Source organism: Leucoraja erinacea, chromosome 2, assembly GCF_028641065.1.
Source record: "Leucoraja erinacea ecotype New England chromosome 2, Leri_hhj_1, whole genome shotgun sequence".
Lineage (NCBI taxonomy): Eukaryota > Metazoa > Chordata > Chondrichthyes > Rajiformes > Rajidae > Leucoraja > Leucoraja erinaceus.
The window spans coordinates 33,065,636-33,085,354 of NC_073378.1; the positions used below are offsets into that span (position 1 = coordinate 33,065,636).

At 44.9% G+C, this 19,719-nt stretch overlaps 1 protein-coding gene across 5 annotated transcripts in view; it reads right to left on the reverse strand.

The window, feature by feature from the left end:
• The window catches only part of kif13a (kinesin family member 13A), a 167,348-nt gene extending 150,563 nt beyond the window's left edge, over positions 1 to 16,785 (reverse strand). For all 5 annotated transcript variants that reach the window (XM_055654640.1, XM_055654622.1, XM_055654631.1 and 2 more), the window contains exons 1-3: positions 16,777 to 16,785; positions 14,376 to 14,436; positions 1,785 to 1,877 (exon numbers count right to left, since the gene is read on the reverse strand). In XM_055654640.1, the coding sequence (XP_055510615.1) occupies positions 1,785 to 1,877; positions 14,376 to 14,406 (124 nt within the window). In that variant the 5' untranslated portion in view covers positions 14,407 to 14,436; positions 16,777 to 16,785. The remainder of the gene's footprint in view (positions 1 to 1,784; positions 1,878 to 14,375; positions 14,437 to 16,776) is intronic.
• Positions 16,786 to 19,719: the final 2,934 nt, after the last annotated feature.

The following is a 19,719-nucleotide window of genomic DNA, read 5'->3' on the forward strand; positions in this document are numbered from 1 at the left end:
CGTACAGACAGCACCCGTGGACAGGATCCAAGCCGGGTGTCTGGCGCTGTAAGGCAGCAACTCTACCGCTGCGCCACCGTGCCGCCCCATGTATATAGCAATTTTTGACAAATAGACAACTAGTCATGCTTCTAGAAACTATAAAGACAAGAGATAACATGTGACATATGTTACATAATAGAATCTTTGCCGGTGGGGTTGGCTCGATATCCTTCTTCACACTCAGACCCAAACATCATCCATTCCTTTTTGTGTCTATCATCGAGCTACAGAACAAGGTTGGGTAAGCAATGATTTTATTCCTTGGAGTTCTGGAGGCTGAGGGATGATCTTATAGAAGTGTGTAAAGTCCTGAGGGTGAATGCACATGGTCTTTTAGCCAGAGTAGGGGAAGCAAGAACCATAAGACATAGGTTTAAAGTGAGAGGCGCAAGGTTTAATACAAACCTGAGGAGCAACCTTTTAACTGGGGACGTGGAATGAGCTGCCAGAGGAGGACGTTGGGGCAGCAGGTATGAAAATAGCATTTATATGACACTTCTCGCCATGGATTGTCACCTTGTCGTGGTGGAGAAGCTTGTGTGGACCTGAGATCCTGAGAACGATGCCGTCTGGTGCTATGCTCCTGGTAGGGCCACCCATGGCAGTAAGGTCGAGGGGGAGGTCTCTGACAAAGAGCAATCCAACTAAGACCTCAATATGCGGAGGACGATGGCTGACCTTAGTGGAGCGTCACAACGGCTGGGAAGGCAGATGAAGGCTGCAGCAGAAAGGGGTCCCCCGTTCGTCTTGGACTCCATGCCACTGGATCCTGACCCAGATCTGTCAACAACCATGGGGGTGGTTGTCTGTGCACCAGTCTCCCCACGTTAAACAAAGTCACGCACAGGGGTCCTCCATATAGGGAATAGCACCCTGGAGGGCCCAAGAGGTGACACTTGAACAGGTACATGGACCTTCTTTAAGGTTTAGAGGGAAACGGGCCAAACACAGACAAATAGGACTAGCTTAGTTGGGGAATCTTAGTTGGGGAATCATGCAGGGCCAAAGGGTCTTTTTCAGTGCGTAGGTCTTCTCACTAGTATGATTCTGTGACTCTACGAATTCTGGATTGCTCTTGCTTAAAGCTTGGTACAGGCAAAATCAACTTCAGAGCTTCTTCTGAGCTGACAGCTTGAGTAGTTTGTTCATGTTAATCATATAATTAATAGCTAATCATTAAAATGAATGATGTTTCCTGTCAATGGTCCTCAATTCCGGCAGTAACATATGAAGAAACTTCACTTCAAATCAATTGTTCCCCAACAAAGTGTTCATCGACTTTCGATACATCTGATGCATCGGAAGGAACTGCAGATGTTGGTTTACACCAAAGAAAGACACAAAATGCTGGAGTAACTCAGCGGGTCAGGCGGCATCTCTGGAGAAAAGTAGTAGATGACGTTTAGGGTCGAGACCCTTCTTCAGACTAAGAGTCAGGTGAGAGGAAAACTAAAGATATTAAGAGGTGATAGACAATAAGCAATAGGTGCAGGAGTAGGCCATTCGGCCTTTTGAGCCAGCACCGCCATTCAATGTGATCATGGTTGATCATCCCCAATCAGTACCCCGTTCCTGCCTTCTCCCCATATCCCTTGACTCCGCTATTTTTAAGAGCCCTATCTAGCTCTCTCTTGAAAGTGTCCGGAGAACCAGCCTCCACCGCCCTCTGAGGCAGAGAATTCCACACTCACAAAGAACAACAAATGAAAGGTATGCAAAGGGACAAATCAAAGCCAGCTTACCTGTCTGTCCATAGGCAAAAATACAAGCATTGTATCCTTGAAATGCATTCTCAAGTATCCCTTCACCAAGGCACTTGAAAACTACCTCTTGACCTGTAGCAGAAAGATTGCAAGAAAAATAAATTTCATTAAGACATGGAAACACAATACTTTGAATGTTCTATCCCTTGTCTCCAAAATGTTTTCAATCAATCAGAAAGGACCTCAGTCAAGTAAGCAGACTTGAGAAGACAAAGTGCTGGAGTAAGTCAATGGGTCAGGCAGTATCTCTCGAGAACACGGATAGGCAACCCTTCTTCAGACTGATCGTCGTAGGGGGAAGAGAGGTCGGAGGATGAGACGATATTCTTTCTTAATATGTAGGAAGGAGCTGCAGATCCTGGTTTAAACCGAAGATAGACACAAAAAGCTGGAATAACTCAGCGGGACAGGCAGCATCCCTGGAGAGCAGGAACAGGTGACGTTTCAGGAAGAAGAGTCTCGACCCGAAACGTCACCCATTCCATATCTCCAGAGATGCTGCCAGTCCCGCTGAGTTACTCCAGCATTTTGTGTCTATCTTCTTTCTTAATATTCCAGATATCAAGATGTTCCTATTCCAAATAAAGGAACAATCATCGTCTTCTTCTGTGGTTAATCGAGTTTGCCTTAAATTCTGTAAACAAATAAACTTGGAGTCGAGCACAAAATGAATGGTCATTTTATGCAGGTTAGCACTGAAATGGTAGATACAAGCATAACTGATACTTGCATAGATTTGTTCTGGGGCCTTTCTGGATTATCCATTTTGCTGGACCAACAGAAGTCATGGCTTCTGAGAAGAGTCCAACGGTACCGGAACGTTCCGCCTAGGCCGCCGAGGGGCCGAGATACCGGCCCGCAAAGATGGCCTCAGGAGTCGGCTATGGGAACGGATCTGCCCGCTCCGGCCGGGCCGGAGTTCCAGAGCCCCGGCCGCAGGGGGCAGTTTCGACTCGCCGATCGGCCGTGGAAGTCCCGATGAGGTGGAGGTTCCGATGAGGTCCAGATTCAGATTCAGATTCAATTTAATTGTCATTGTCAGTGTCATTGGATGTCCTCGTGGAAAAAAAGCTGTTTTTATATCTGGCTGTGGCAGCTTTGACAATCCGGAGTCGCCTTCCAGAGGGAAGTGATTCAAAGAGTTTGTGGCCAGGGTGAGAGGGGTCAGAGATGATCTTGCCCGCTCGCTTCCTGGCCCTTGCAGTGTACAGTTCATCAATGGAGGGAAGGTTGCAGCCAATAACCTTCTCAGCTGATCGGCCGATTCGCTGCAGCCTCCAGGTGTCGTGCTTGGTGGCTGAGCCAAACCAGACCATGATGGAGAAGGCGAGAACAGACTCTACGATGGCCGTATACAATTGGACCATCATTGCCTGTGGCAGATTGTGCTTCCTCAGCTGCCGCAGGAAGTACATCCTCTGTTGGGCCTTTTTGACTGTGGAGCCCCCCACTTAAGGTCCTTGCAGATGATGGTTCCCAGGAACTTAAAAGACTCCACAGATGTGACTGTGGTGTTATTGATGGTGAGTGGGGTGAGGGGAGGGGGAGCTCTCCTAAAGTCTACAATCAATTCCACTGCCTTAACACCATTGAGCTCTAGCTTGTTGCTACGGCACCAGGATGCCAGCTGTGACACTTCCTGTCTGTAGGCAGATTCCTCCCTATCCTGGATCAGTCCAATCAGTGTTATGTCATCCGCAAACTTGAGAAGCTTGACAGAGGTGTCTGTGGAGGTGCAGTCGTTGGTGTAGAGAGAGTAGAGTAGAGGGCAGAGAGTACGCAGCCTTGCGGTGCTCCTATGCTGAGTGTTTGAGGATCCGAGATGTGCTTTCCCAGCCTCACATGCTGCTTCCTGTCTGTCATAGAAACAGAGAAACTTAGAAAATAGGTGCAGGAGTAGGCCATTCGGCCCTTCGAGCCTGCACCGCCATTCAATATGATCGTGGCTGATCATCCAACTCAGTATCCTGTACCTGCCTTCGCTCCATACTCCCTGATCCCTTTAGCCACAAGGGCCACATCTAACTCCCTCTTAAATCTAGCCAATGAACTGGCCTCAACTACCTTCTGTGGCAGAGAATTCCACAGATTCACCACTCTCTGTGTAAAAAATGAATTCTCATCTCGGTCCTAAAAGACTTCCCTCTTATTCTTAAACTGTGACCACTTGTTCTGGAAGTTGGTGTCAGGAAGTTGGTGATCCGCTGACAGAGGGGTTCAGGCACAGTCAACTCGGAAAGTTTGGAGTGTAGTAGCTCTGGCACAATGGTGTTGAATGCAGAGCTAAAATCAACAACCAGGATTCTCGCTTAGGTCCCCTGGCGGTCTAGGTGCTGTAGGATGAAGTGCAGGCCCAGGTTGACTGCATCATCCACAGATCTATTGGCCTGATATGCAAACTGCAGAGGGTCCAGCAGGGAGCTTGTGATAAATAAATCTGTTGGTGACATTGGGATTTTAAAGAAATAAATCACTCACTAGACTCCCACACGAATTACAAGTGCTGCCAAAGAGCCCCGGGAATAGAAAATCCAACTTTCAAGTAGAAAATATGAGGTACCAGATGACTCACCTTTCCTCATCATAGAATATACTGCTGTGGCCCCATCACCCTTATCCAAATGAGTAATCACTTGGCTTTTGGCAATCCACGTACTCTCTGCTATCGCAATCATTCCAGAGATGGATGATAAATCAAAGCTAGCTGACTTGGACTTGCTGAGCAATTCAATGCAAACCAAAATGAATCCTGTCTGGAAACCACACTTGTCACAGTACTCGCCTTTTAACAGTTAAGATCACCTGTGATAAATTGCTAACTTCATGCCCGTCACACACTGACACACGCTCAGAAATAAAAGCTAAAGGCTAGGCCATGACAGGCCATCCAGGCCTCGGCAAGGCCAGCAGCATAATCAAGGATGAGCCGCACCCGGCTACTCCCTCTTCTCCCCTCTCCCATCGGGCAAAAGGTAAAGAAGTGTGAAAACGCACACCTCCAGATTCAGGGACAGTTTCTTCCCAGCTGTTATCAGGCTACCACAACTCGAGAGCAGCCCTGAACTACTATCCACCTCATCGGGCTATCTTTAATTGGACTTTGCTGGCTTTACCTTGCAGTAAACGTTATTCCCTTATCATGTATCTGTGCACTGTAAATGGCTCGATTGTAATCATGTATTGTCTTTCAGCTGACTGGTTAGCACGCAACAAAAGCTTTTCACTGTACCTCGGCACACGTGACAATAAACTAACCTGAAACTAAATAAAGACAAAGTGGTGGAGACAGATACAATAGTGGCATTGAAGAGGCGTTTAGATCTCCTCCCCTTCCTATCTCTCCCTCAGCCCTCGGGCTCCTCCTTTTTTCTTTTTCCTTTCTTCTCCCCGCCTCCCCTCACCCCACTCCCATCAGTCTGAAGAAGGGTTTCGGCCCGAAACGTTGTCTATTTCCTTCGCTCCATAGATGCTACCTCACCCACTGAGTTTCTCCAGCATTTATGTGTACCTTCGATTTTCCAGCATCTGCAGTACTTAAACACTTTTAGATAAGCCCATGGAAATGGAGGGAATAGAGGGATATGGATCATGAACAGGCAGATGAGTTCAGTTTAAATTGGCATCATGTTCAGAACAAACATTGTGGGCTGAAGAGCACATTCCTCTACTGTGTTATGGGGAGAAGCAGGAGAATGTGGTTCAGAGGGAAAGATAGATCAGTGCTGATTGAATGGAAGAGTAAACCTGATGGGCCGAATTGCCTAATTCTGCTCCAATCACTTATGAACTTGAATATCTGTGCGAGTAATATTTGGATCAGATTCTTATAATGCCACACGGAACCTTAGTAAAGAGCACAAAATGATACAAAGTTCTGGAGTAACTCAACACGTCAGGCAGCATCTCTGGAGAATATGGATAGGCGACGTTTAAGGGTCGGGACCATTCCTGGTGGTGCAATTGAAAGCCCACAATATTACTCATATCCTGATGCAAGAAATTATCCATCTCCAGCACCACCAGCTAATGTTCACCTTGAAGCTGACGGTGAAAAGCAGGAGGGGTAGAATGGATAGGAATAATAAATGAATCATCCGGTGCACGTTTCCACTTGCAGCTCTGGACTCTTGTTGTTCTGGCACATGGCAAGCAGATTATCGATCTTCCTCCTGTATCCTGACTCATCACTATTCACAAGTAGACAAAAAATGCTGGAGAAACTCAGCGGGTGAGGCAGCATCAATGGAGAGAAGGAATAGGCGATGTTTCGGGTCGAGACCCTTTCTTCTTCATCATTTGCCCAATGACCGCGGCATCGACAGCTAGTTTAAAGATGGCATTGGACCTGTGCCTAGCTACAGAATATGTAGGAGAGAACTGCAGATGCTGGTGAGGCAGAGGCTCACTTGCACCTCCTCCAACCTCATCTACTGTGCCACTGTTCCAGGTGTCAACTCCTGTACATGGGTGAGACCAAGCTCAGGCTCGGCGATCGTTTCGCTCAACACCTCCCCTCAGTCCGCCTTAACCCTACCTGATCTCCCGGTGGCTCAGCGCTTTAACTTCCCCTCCCCAATTCCCAATCTGAGCTTTCTGTCCTGGGCCTCCTCCATTGTCAGAGTGAGGCCCAGAGCAAATTGGAGGAACAGCACCATATATTTCGCTTGGCCAGCTTACACCCCAGTAGTATGAACATTGACTTCTCTAACTTCAAATAGCCTTTGCTTTCCCTTTCTCTCCATCCCTCCCCCTTCCCAGTTCTCCCACCAGTCCTACAGTCTCCGACTACATTCTAACTCTGTCCCGCCCACTCCCTGACATCAGTCTGAAGAAGGGTCTCAACCCGAAATGCCGCCCATTCCTTCTCTCCAGAGATGCTGCCTGTTCTGTTGAGTTACTCCAGCATTTTGTATCCACCTAGCTACAGTATCATGGGTATGGAAAGAAAATGGAAATGCATGGAATAGTATAACAACATTTAAAAGGCATTTAGATAAGAAAAATGGACAGTAAAGGTTTGGAGGCATATGGGCTAAACGCAGGCAGTGTAGATGGGACAAGTTGGTCGGTATGGGCAAGTTGGGCCAAGGCGCCTGCTTCCTCATTGTATAACTCCATGACTTCCTCCTAACTAGCGGAATGACAACTTCTTAATGAAAAGTTCACCAAATTTTTTGCAGTTACCAGACTTTACCACATTCCAAAAGTGTACCAAAAAAAAGTTGAACATCTGGTCCTGATGCTCTACTTTGTTGGATACAAAGAAAAATACAGAGGGATAGGTTCCATACAATAAGTGAGTTTGGTATTCCAAAAAACGCAAGGAATCAAGGGAATTGTCAAAGGTCACTCGCTATAAAGGAAAAGCGAACAAAGTGCTACCTGTATGAACTGTATGTAAATTCTTATCTTTATTCATGATTTTTGTGTAAAAATACATTTAATCTGAGCAGCGGGGGGTGCCAGGTAGCAGTAGAGCGAGGTGTAACAGGGAGAGAGAGGGGGCAGATGCGAATGGGAGACAAGGTGGGGGGAGAGACTGGACTGGCGGAGTGACATTCTTGGCAGCTGCACGCGCACAGACCTGCGCCTCATCCGCAATCAGGATCGAACCCAGGTCCCCAGCGCTGCAAGCGCTGCCGAACCGCCACAGGACCATCCCCGTCTGAAGAGCATTGTTTAATTAAAATTAAACGCCAAAATGTGCCCGATTTATGACAGGGAAAGGCAACTTTTGACAGTCAGCCAAACACCCCAGGAGCTTAAAATGGAATGAAAGTATAGCATGTTGTATCAGGTAGGGGTGATCAGTGACCATTTCCTGTTAAATTACATGTCATTACTGTGGCACTCGTCCAGGTTAAGGTTTAAGATTTAACAGCTCGTGAAACACGTTGAAGAGAATATTAAAATGGACTCACGCTGACAAGAATAGAGGATGAGCACATACCACAAAACGCAAAGAGGGTTGTTTATACATCAATGTTGTTCTTATAGCACTAAAGTCACGAAGGGCTCTGAAAACAGGTTTGGAGAACGTTTTTGAACAATAAAGCGTTTCTTAATCAGATTCAGATTCAATTTTAATTGTCATTGTCAGTGTACAGTACAGAGACAACGAAATGTATTTAGCATCTCCCTGGAAGAGCGACATAGCAAATGATTTGAATAAATAATAATAAGTGTCCGGGGGGGGGTGGTGATTGGCAGTCACCGAGGTACGTTGTTGAGTAGAGTGACAGCCGCCGGGAAGAAGCTGTTCCTCGACCTGCTGGTTCGGCAACGGAGAGACCTGTAGCGCCTCCCGGATGGTAGGAGGGTAAACAGTCCATGGTTGGGGTGAGAGCAGTCCTTGGCGATGCTGAGCGCCCTCCGCAGACAGCGCTTGCTTTGGACAGACTCAATGGAGGGGAGCGAGGAACCGGTGATGCGTTGGGCAATTTTCACCACCCTCTGCAATGCCTTCCGGTCGGAGACAGAGCAGTTGCCATACCATACTGGGAGCCAAAGGGGTGCTGCAGCTTGGGGCTAACACAAGATTGAAACTTGGTGCAAGTTAAAAAAGCATCAGACATATTTGGATAAGATTGGGTGTCAGGGGTTATGGGGAGAAGGCAGGAGAATTTGTTTAGGAGGAAGAGATAGATTAGCCATGATGGAAGAGCAGAGTAGACTTGATGGGCTGAATGGCCTCACATGAGTCTCTTCCAGCTTTCTTTCTCCCACCCCCACACAATCAGTCTGAAGAAAGGTCCCGACCCAACGTTCTTCTTGTAGGATGATGCATCTCCAAGTTCTTCTTACATTATCCTACAAGTTCTTCTTCTTGTAGGATACGCTCATCATCCTACAAGAAGAACTTGTGAATGGAAATGTTCTCATTGTTTTTCACACTAGCAATGGAGCAAGTTTCATTCAGAAAAGGTAGACACAAAATGCTGGAGTAGCTACGTGGATTAGGCATCATCTCTGGAGAGAAAGGATGGGTGACGTTTCTGGTCAGGACCTATCTTCAGACCATCCCGAAATGTCACCCATCCTTTCTCTCCAGAGATGCTGCCTGACACACTGAGTTACTCCAACACTTTGTGCCTATCTTCAGCATAAACCAGCCCTTGCAGTTCCTTTTTATACGTTAAATTCAGACTTTGGATCATGACGTGATACAAATGTAAAAATGTGGCAAAGATGGTGACAATGGTTTATGGGAAAGACACAAAGTGCTGGAGTAACTCAGAAGATCAGACAGCATCTCTGGCAAACATGGATAGGTGACGTTTCGGGCCGGGATGCCTACTTCTGAAGAAGCACCCCAACCCGAAATGTCATCTAGTCAAGTCAAGTCAAGTTTATTTGTCACATACACATACGAGATGTGCAGTGAAATGAAATCTATCCATGTTCTCCAGAAATGCTACCTGACTCAGAGTTACCCCAGCACTTGATAAATGTCTCTCCTTGATAAACCAGCATCTGCAGTTCCTGGTTTCTACATTTTGACTTTATGAGAAGGCTGTCAAACGACAAATGGAAAAGTTCAAGATTTTCAGTCGAAATATTCTACCGAATTTTTATGCGTCTCGTGCACGGACACAAGGGAAAGCCAAAAACACGGCAACAATGTTTGCATTATCTATGTGTGGTGTCGTGTTTGAAGACGGATCATCTGATGAAGTTTATGAAAGGTGTGTATGTGTGTAAATTACAAACAAATGGCAACTGTGTGCGGTGATAGCAAGGAATTAGTAGACAATATGAGTGCTGAAAATCTAGTGAATAAACCTCTGAGAGATGAACGAGGGGAGTGTAGGGACATTGACAAGGATGCTCCTGTTACATTGGTGAAATCATAGAAACGTGCTTTGAATCATAATAAACCTAATGTTCAAGCAGTAATTGACAAAGAAGGGAAGCCAGAGGAATCAGTCCCTTGGAGAATTGCTGCTGAAGGAGTCAAAACAACCTTGAAACCCAACTTATGAAATTCAGATGGAGTAACTCAGCTAGTCAGGCAGCATCTCTGGAGCAAAATAGACAATAGACAATAGGTGCAGGAGTAGGCCATTCGGCCCTTCAAAGTCAGCACAACCATTTAATGTGATCATGGCTGATCATCCACAATCAGTGCCCCGTTCCTGCCTTCTCCCCATATCCCCTGACTCCACTATCTTCAAGAGCCCTATCTAGCTCTCTCTTGAAAGTATCCAGAGAACCAGCCTCCAACACCCTCTGAGGCAGAGAATTCCACACTCACAACTCTCTGTGTGAAAAAGTGTTTCCTCATCTCCATTCCAAATGGCTTACCCCTTATTCTTAAAAAGTTGCCCCTGGTTCTGGACTCGGAACATCGGGAACATGTTTCCTGCCTCTAGCGTGTCCAAACCTTTAATAATCTTATATTTTTCAATAAGATCCAAAGATTTCGAAGATCCCAAAGAATAAGATTTCAATATGATTCAATAAGATCAAATGACAGATGATATTTTGTGTCGGGACCATTCTGGGTCTTGAAACCTGCTGAGCAATGGATAATAGAAACAAAAGACTCCGCATGCTGGATTGCATAACTAAAAAGACATAAAATGGATCATAGAGCAACCCTGGAGAACATGAACATGAAGAAGTCTCGACCAGAAACCTCACCTATTCCTTCTCTCCAGAGATGCTGTCTGACCCACTGAGCCAAGGGCCTGTTCCACTTGGGCGCCATTTGCCCATCATTTACGTGACATCATCAGTGACGCGCACGGAATACGTGCATGGCGTGCATTTTGCGCGCGTGGCGTGTGGTGAGGCGTGGTGGCGTAGGCAGGGTCGTGCGCGGCGAGCCAGGATTTTGGGATTCACAAAATCTTCACGCGCCACCTGCGTGACGTGCAAATGACGCCCAAGTGGGACAGGCCCTTAACTCCAGATTGTTGTGTCTATCTTTGATTTAAACCAGCATCTGCAGTTCCTTCCTAGTCTAGCACTTTGTGCCTTTTTGTGCAATGATAATGCTTTACTTTCGCTGAGTTTGAGATGCTAGTTAGACACAAAAAGATGGAGTAGGACTGTAGGCTAATTGGCTTGGTAACATTGTAAATTGTCCCTAGTGTGTGTGTGTGTAGGATAGTGTTAATGTGCGGGGGTGGCTGGTCAGCGCGGACTCCGTGGGCCGAAGGGCCCGTTTCCCACTGTATCTCTAAACTAAAGTTAACTAAACATACGGATTGATTTATTATCCTAAAAATAAAGCTGCAATTTTGCTAAATACCAGAGGTCTTAGTTGTCATGGAAATCTCCCAGTAACAAAGTTGTTGACCACTCTGTTCTCTCTCCCCCTGTTACCACCCCACCCCCCCCCTCCCCTCCCTCCCCCCACGCCCCAATCTATCACATTCCTCTACAATCCATTAACTGTTTTATTTGAATGGTATAAACATCTAATCACTGTTCCGCTGCCTCCAATTCCACCACTGACTAATTTAATTTCACCAAACACAAGTCAACCTTTAACATCCGAGTGGTTACATTTTCTAAATGATCCACTTCTCCGCTCAGGGTGAATGGCGTCATCTTTGCAGATCCCTAATTAACAATCACAGCGTGTTTCTTCTTTTCAAGTTGAAACCAAGCAGTGTTGATAAAAAAAAAAAACCACATTGAAAAGAGCCAGCCTCAAAAGCCCATTCTGTATAAGACTCAGCATGTCTGTCAATTTACACCACCAACCACTTCACATAACTTCAGCCAGTTTTCCAGGGAGTAAAATGCACTGAATCATTACTTCATCCATAATTCCTGAACTAAAGCCAAGGCAACAAAAATTCTGCATTCTCAAAAGGCAACAAAGGACAAAACAAATGCCGATAGGAGGCTTTACACCAAGAGGATCAAAATTAATGTTCATAACTTCTAGGAGCAGAATTAGGCCATGCGGCCCATCATGGCTACTATGCCATTTAATCATGACAGACCTATCGTTCGCTCTCAACCCCATTCTCCTGCCCTCTCCCCATAACCCCCGACACCCATACTGATCAAGAATCGGCACGGTAGAGTTGCTGCCTTACAGCCAATGCAGCACCGGAGATCAGGGTTCGATCCCGACTACGGCCGCTGTCTGTACGGAGTTTGTACGTCCTCCCCGTGACCTGCGTGGGTTTTCTCCGAGATCTTCGGTTTCCCACACTCCAAAGACGTGTAGGTTTGTAGGTTAATTGGCTTGGTAAATGTAACAATTGTCCCAAGTGTGTGTAGGATAGTGTTAATGTGCGGGGATTGCTGGTTGGTGCGGACCCATGGGCTGAAGGGCCTGTTTCCACACTATATCTCTAAACTAATACTAAACTAAACTAAATCTATCAATCTCCGCCTTAAAAATATCCATTGATCGGCCTCCACATGAGGCAATGAATTCCACAAATTCACCACCCTTGGACTAAAGAAAATCCTCCTTGTCTCCTTTCTAAAGGTACGTCCTTTTATTCTAAGAGTGAATTTACAAGGATGTTGCCAGGAATCGAGGATCTGAGCTACAGGGAGAGGTTGACTAGGTGGGGACTCTGTAGTGCAGCAGTATAAGGGGTGATCTTATACTGTAGAGATGTATAAGATCATGAGAGGAATAGATCGGGTGGACACAGAGGCTCTTGCCCAGAGTAGGTGAATCAAAGGACCAGAGGACATAGGTTTAAGGTGATGGGGTACTTTGGTGAGGGAGATTTTAGAGGAACCTAAGGGATAACTTTTTCAAGCAAAGGGTGGTGGGTGCATGGAATGAGCTGCCGGAGGAGGTAGTTGAGGCTGGGACAATCACAACATTTATGAAACATTTAGACAGGCACATGGATAGGATAGGTTTAGAGTGATATGGGCCAAATGCAGGCATGTGTACAAAATCATGAGAGGAATAGATCGGGTAGGTGCACAGAGTCTCTTGCCCAGAGGACTCAGGTTGACTAAGGTGAAGAGGAAAAGATTTAATAGGAATCCAAGGGGTATCTATTTCACACAAAGGGTGGTGGGTGCATGGAACAAGCTGCTTGAGACAGGTACATGGATAGGACATGTTTGGAGGGATATGGGCCAAACACAGGCAGGTGGGACTAGTGTAGCCGGTGTGGGCAAGTTGGGCCGAAAGGCCTATCTTCACGCTGTATGACTCTATCTATTAATTATTGCTACACAGTTGCTGATTAATACGTTAAAACATTTCCAGCAAATTGTTTCCTTCCTTTGATGCATCCAAATTAGTATGTCCTGAACATCCGAGTATGGATGCGGCATCTTGACGCATCCTGTTGTCCTTCTTGACGGTTTTCAGGCGATATCGGTCGTCAGTCACTGTTGGCTTAGAGGGATATTTGCCAAACGCAGGCAGATGGGACTAGTGTAGATGGGACATGATGGTCGGTGTGGGCAAGTTGGGCCAAAGGGTCTGCTTCCTTGTTTTATGACTCTATGACTCTAACATGGGGGAACTCATGCAGTCACAGAGAGAATGTGCAGATTCTACATCAAGATCAAATCTGGATCAATGCAACTGCAAGGCAGCAGCTCTTCCAGCTGTGCCATGGTTAGTGATCATGCATTGTCTTCCCGCTGACCGGCTAGCATGCAACAAAAATCTTTTCACTGTACCTCGATACACGTGACAATAAACTAAACTAACCATATAACAATTACAGCACGGAAACAGGCCATCTCGGCCCTTCTGGTCCATGCTGAACACTTACTTTCACCTTGTCCCATCTACCTGCACTCAGGCCATAACCCTCCATTCCTTTCCTGTCCATATACCTATCCAATTTATTTATAAATGATAAAAACGAGCCTGCCTCCACCACTTCCACTGGAAGCTCATTCCACACAGCTACCACTCTCTGAGTAAAGAAGTTCCCCCTCATGTTGCCCCTAAACTTTTGTCCCTTAATTCTCAAATCATGTCCTTGTTTGAATCTTCCCGACGCTCAATGGAAAAAGCTTATCCACGTCAGCGCTGTCTATCCCTCTCATAATTTTAAAGACCTCTATCAAGTCCCCCCTTAACCTTCTGCGCTCCAAAGAATAAAGACCCATCTTTTTCAACCTTTCTCTGTAACTTAGATGCTGAAACCCAGGCAACATTCTAGTAAATCTCCTCTGTACTCTCTCTATTTTGTTGATATCCTTCCTATAATTTGACGACCAAAATTGTACACCATATTCCAGAATTGGCCTCGCCAATGCCTTGTACAATTTTAACATTACATCCCAACTTCTATACTCAATGCTCTGATTTATAAAGGCCAGCACACCAAAAGCTTTCTTTACCACCCTATCTACATGAGATTCTACCTTCAGGGAACTATGTACAGTTATTCCCAGATCCCTCTGTTCAACTGCATTCCTTAATTCGCTATCTTGTTCAACCTTTCTCTGTAACTTAGGTGTTGAAACCTAACTGATAAGATATAATTCACCACAACAGTTTCAAAATATCAAATGGAAAAAATGATTTACATTTCTGCAAATAAAATACTTGGGCGTCTTGTTCAAACCCATTTGTACAAAGAGAATCAGGTTGGTTTCCCCACCATGGCTCACCTGCATATTTTGCTTTGTTGTTTTCATCCATGGACCAGAAGCAATAGTCAAAAGCGAAGACCTAGTTTAAAAAAACAATTCAACTTTACTGGTGAAATAAGCAACTGCATTGCACAGCTTCTTAAGCAACTTACAAAACCACCACAAACATCAATGCCAAGAAAAAGAGTAACTTGCATGAAAAATACAATGTTTTTTTTCTACAAGGCCAAGATAGAGTGGATGTGGAGAGGATGTTTCCACTAGTGGGAGAGTCTAGGACCAGAGGCCACAGCCTCAGAATAAACAAACGTACCTTTAGAAAGGTGATGAGGAATTTATTTAATCAGGGGCTGGTGAATCTGTGAAATTCATTGCCACAGAAGGCTGGGGAGGCCAGGTCAATGGATATTTTTAAGGCAGAGATTGACAGATTCATGATTGGTGAGGGGGTCAGGGGCTAAGGGACGAAGGCAGGAGAATGGGGATGAGAGGGAGAGCTAGACCTGCCAAAATTGAACGGCGGAGTGGATTTGATAGGCCGAATAGCCTAATTCTGCTCCTATCGCTTATGAATTTATGAAACTTTATTCAAGTACTGAATTAAGAAAACACAACAATATGTCATTTTACGGCAAGAGCTTAACATACATTATGGACAATTAATTATTGGATTAATTGAATCATCCTACCACAACCAAAGAGCAGTGCTGAACTACCATCTACCTCATTGGTGACCCTTGGACTATATTTGATTGGACTTTACTGGCTTTACCTTGCACTAAACGTTATCATGTATCTGTACACTAAACGGCTCAATTGTAATCATGTATTGTCTTTCTGCTGACTGGATAGCATGCAACAAAAGCTTTTCACTGTACCTCGGTACATGTGACAATAAACTAAACTGAACTAAATATACAAGGTTATATGGCATGAGAAAGAACTGAAATGTTTGTACTGCAACATGAAGTCCATCTTTAGCTCGTTCATTGAAAGGTGGGACTGCTTTACCAAGGAAAACTAGATGACACGTCCTTGGATCCTAACTATTTAATACCCAGCAACGGTTTTGCAAGTTATTGCATACCTCCAGGTGCTCCTTACAAAGCATTTCAGAACGGTACTATCAGTAGACAAAAAGAGTCTCGACCTGAAACGTCACCCATTCCTTCTCTCCAGAGATGCTGCTTGTCCCGCTGAGTTACTCCAGCATTTTGTGTCTATCAGCAGACATCATAATAGTGTCCACATGATACTGGGCGATGCAGTGGCGCAGCGGTATGGTTGCTGCCTTACAACGCCAAAAACCTGGGTTCAATCCTGACTACGGGTGCTGTCTGTGCGGAGTTTCTAACGTTCTCCCTATGACCACACCCGTTTCCTCCGGGTGATCCGGTTTCCTTCCACACTCTAAAGATGTGCAAGTTTGTAGGTCAATTGGCTTATGTATTAGGATAGAACTTTTGTACCGGTGATCACTGGTCGACGTGGACTGGATGGGCTGCAGGGCCTGTTTCTACGCTGTATCTCTAAACTACACCAGAACTAAATGGCAAACATGCAATTCACATTATAAGACAAATGATTGAATGAGCCAATTTCGGTCTGATTGGGTCAGAGGGAGCCCACCATTTTTGTTAAGTTCCATCTCTTCCTTACATTGGACCATGCCATTTTTAATTTCCAACTTTATCAGCAAAAGGTGAAAACTCAGTAAAATGTCCCATTTAAAAAATGTCAATCATGTACAGAATCTTACATAGTGGCAAAGCAACAATGACAAGTTAAGTTTAGCAAACGTTTAAAAAAATGTAATGATTGTTTGAAGACACTTGACAGCTGAATGCTTCCTACAAAGAAATACTAAGTCTAAGAATGCAAATATCTGGAAAATATAAAAGCAAATTGTTCATATTATACAGCATGGAAACAGGTCCTTCGGCCCAACTCGCCCAACATGTCCCATCTACACTAGTCCCACCTACCTGCCATTTGGCCCATATCCCTAAACTTTTCCTATCCATGTACCAGTGCAAATGTCCATTAAAAAAAATTCCCAAATTTTGTCTCATTCATGTGTGATACTTTATTTTTAAGAACTACAAACGGTGAGTTGCTGCCTCAGCGCCAGAGACCCGAGTTCGATCCTGACGACGGGTGTGGTCTGCACGAGTTTGTACGTTCTCCACGTGACCTGCGTGGGTTTTCTCCATGTGCTCCGGGTTTCCTCCCACACTCTAAATGGCTTGGTAAAATTGTAAATCGTCCCTGGTGTGTGTGAGGAGGATAGGTCTAGTGTGCGGGAATCGCTGGTCCGCGTGGACTCGGTGTGCAGAAGGGCCTGTTTCCGCGCTGTATCGTAGCTATAACTAAACTAGCTTGTAGGAAGCACTCGACCAAATAAAATTAGCTGACATACCTTAGGCACTTTTCTTTAACAGCAGGATCAGTCCATCAGAGCAGAATTAGTAAGTGTTGAGAAAGGCAACAGATCCACCAGGGCACAGACAAGGATTTTGTTTGGGGGGAGGAGAAAAAGGAAAATAAAGTTAAGTTCAAGGGCATTTATCACCGAAGACCACCAGACACACATGTATTTTCATTTCAGATCCTTTTCACTGTGTGCAGAAATAAAGCCTTTGCAATAAACTCCACCTTATTTTCATTATAGAATTTATTAAACATTCTTTGTGTTCTACTGGGATGAATACGATACGATATGATACGATATAACTTATTCATCTCCAGAGGGAAATTCGACTGCGGAGATGAATAAAGTTTAACTGTATCGTAATAATAGGCAAGATACATATTTTTTTAAAAAAGACATCAGCAGCCACAAGTGTTAGACTTGCTGGTGATAATTGAGCTACTTCAACTCTCAATGTTTCAGGGGACACCCAGGCAGTAATTCTATCAAGAGAGACTGATGGGTTGGCGATCTAGAAGAGAAGTTTCATTCCTCCTCCTCCCCACTCAAATCGGGCAGAAGGTACAAAGGCTTGATAGGGCATACCATCCGATTCGGGAACAGTTTTCATCTCTGTGTATGAAGGGACTGCAGATGCTGGTTTAAACCAAAGATAGACACAAAATGCTGGAGTAACTCAGCGGGACAGGCAGCATCTTTGTGGAGAAGGATATGAAGAAGGGTCTCGCCCCAAAACATCACCCATTCCTTCTCACCAGAGATGCTACCTGTCCTGCTGAGTAAAGGGCCTGGCCCACTTGGGCGTCATTTGCGCGTCACGCAGATAGCGCGCGAAGATTTTGTGAATCACAAAGTCCTGGGGCACCGCACGTCACTGCCTACGTCACCATGCACCATGTGCGTGTAATGCATGCCATGTGCGCGTAATGCACGCCATGCGCACGTCACGTGCGCGTCACGACGCACCCGCATCGTGTGTCGTGACGCATAAATTATGTCGCGTAAATGAAGCACAAATGACGCCCAAGTGGGACAGCCCTTTACTCCAGCATTGTGTGTTTAGCTCCAGTTTCATCTCTGCTGTTATCAAACTATTGGATAGTCCTCTCATAAACTAAGGGTGTAATCCAGGTCTCCCAACCTACCTCAATGCAGACCTTGCGCTTTAAAAACAAATTGCATTTCTCCACATCTGCAATGCTATAACTTTGAAACACAATATTCTGCCCTCTGGTATATTTTCTCTTTACATTAGCTGTTGCACTTGTGTTTGGTTTAATTGTACTTATGGTATAATACGACTGCATAGCAAACAGATGAAGTTCTGACTGTATCTCAGTACACAGGCCAATAATAAACTAATACCAATACATATCAACAAATGAGCGAGAGATCAGTAAGTAGCAATCTTATGGATATCTCCATTTAAACAGTTGTTTCGTACAGAATAAGGTCATTTTGTTACCAAGTTAGTACTCAAAATGCTACTAATAGCTCATATTAACAGTATAAACTTTAACGCTGGAATAAGTATAAACAGTGATGAGTCGGGAGGAACTGCAGATGCAAATTTACACTGAAAGCAGACACAAAGTGCTGAGGTAACTCAGCGGATCAGGGAACATCTCTGGAGAGAAGGAACGGGTGATGTTTCGGGTCGAGAAGAAGGGTCTCAACCCGAAACGTCACCCATTCTTTCTCTCCAGAGATGCTGCCTGCGCCGCTGAGTTACTCCAGCATTTAGTGTCTATAAACAGTAATGAATTGGGGACCAAAGATGATGCATCTCTGTACAAATACTCAAGTTTCTGCTTTCCACCTACTCTCTTCTCTGTTGCACCATTTGAGCATGTGAATTTATCGGACTTTACTGGCTTTACCTTGCACCAAACATTATTCCCTTTTCATGTGTATATACACTATAAATGGCTCAATTGTAATCATGTTTTGTCTTTCCGTTGAAGATAAGACACAAAATACTGGAGTAACTCAGAAGGTCAGGCAGCATCTCCGGAGAGAAGGAATGGATGACGTTTCAGGTCGAGACCCTTCTTCAGACTGTCTTTCTGCTGACTGGTTAGCACGCAACAAAAGCTTTCCACTGTACCTTGGTCCACAATAAACTAAACTGAACTGAACAGAATTAAATACCTAACATTACTTGGTTTAGATTAATTGCAAGCCAAATTGGAACTTGGGTACGATTCCACACTCATGAATAATTAACGCAATGCCTTTCAGCTCAGTATTTGACACAATACTGATTTAGATTTAGCCATTACATTTAGGTCTAGCACAAAAACACTTCCTACCGATAACAGGATGCAATAATGTGCAAAGTGTATCCTTTACATATTGTTTCCTGATTGAGATATCCTGCTAAATTTAAACCATCCACGGAATCCTTGAAGCAGTGTTTCATCTCTTTGACTTCAAACAATCCTTTAGCTTAGTTTGTTTAGTTTAGAGACACAGCATGGAAACAGGTCCTTCAATACATCGGGTCCATGCCGGCCAGCGTTCCGTGCATACTAAAGGGGCTGTACCACTGTACGAGGTCATTCAAAAGCTCTCCCGAGTTTAAAAAATAAAAAACTTGTGGTAAGTACGTAGAATGTACGTAGCGGACGTCTCTTAGCGGCTAATAACGCTAAAGGCAGGTACTCGGGAAACGCAGTAAGCTTGTGAAGATTTTTCAACATGTTGCAAAATGTCCACGAGAGCCCTGAGTACCTATGAGCTGCTATTACCGTAATTCTCCAAGTTCGAATCGGGGAAACTCAGGAGAACTCTTGAATTACCTTGTACAATGGGACAGGCCCTTAAAACTATCCTACACACACTGGGGACAATTTACATTTATACCAAGCCAATTAACCTACAAACCTGTACGCCTTTGGAGTGACGGAGGAAACCAGAGATCCCCGAGAA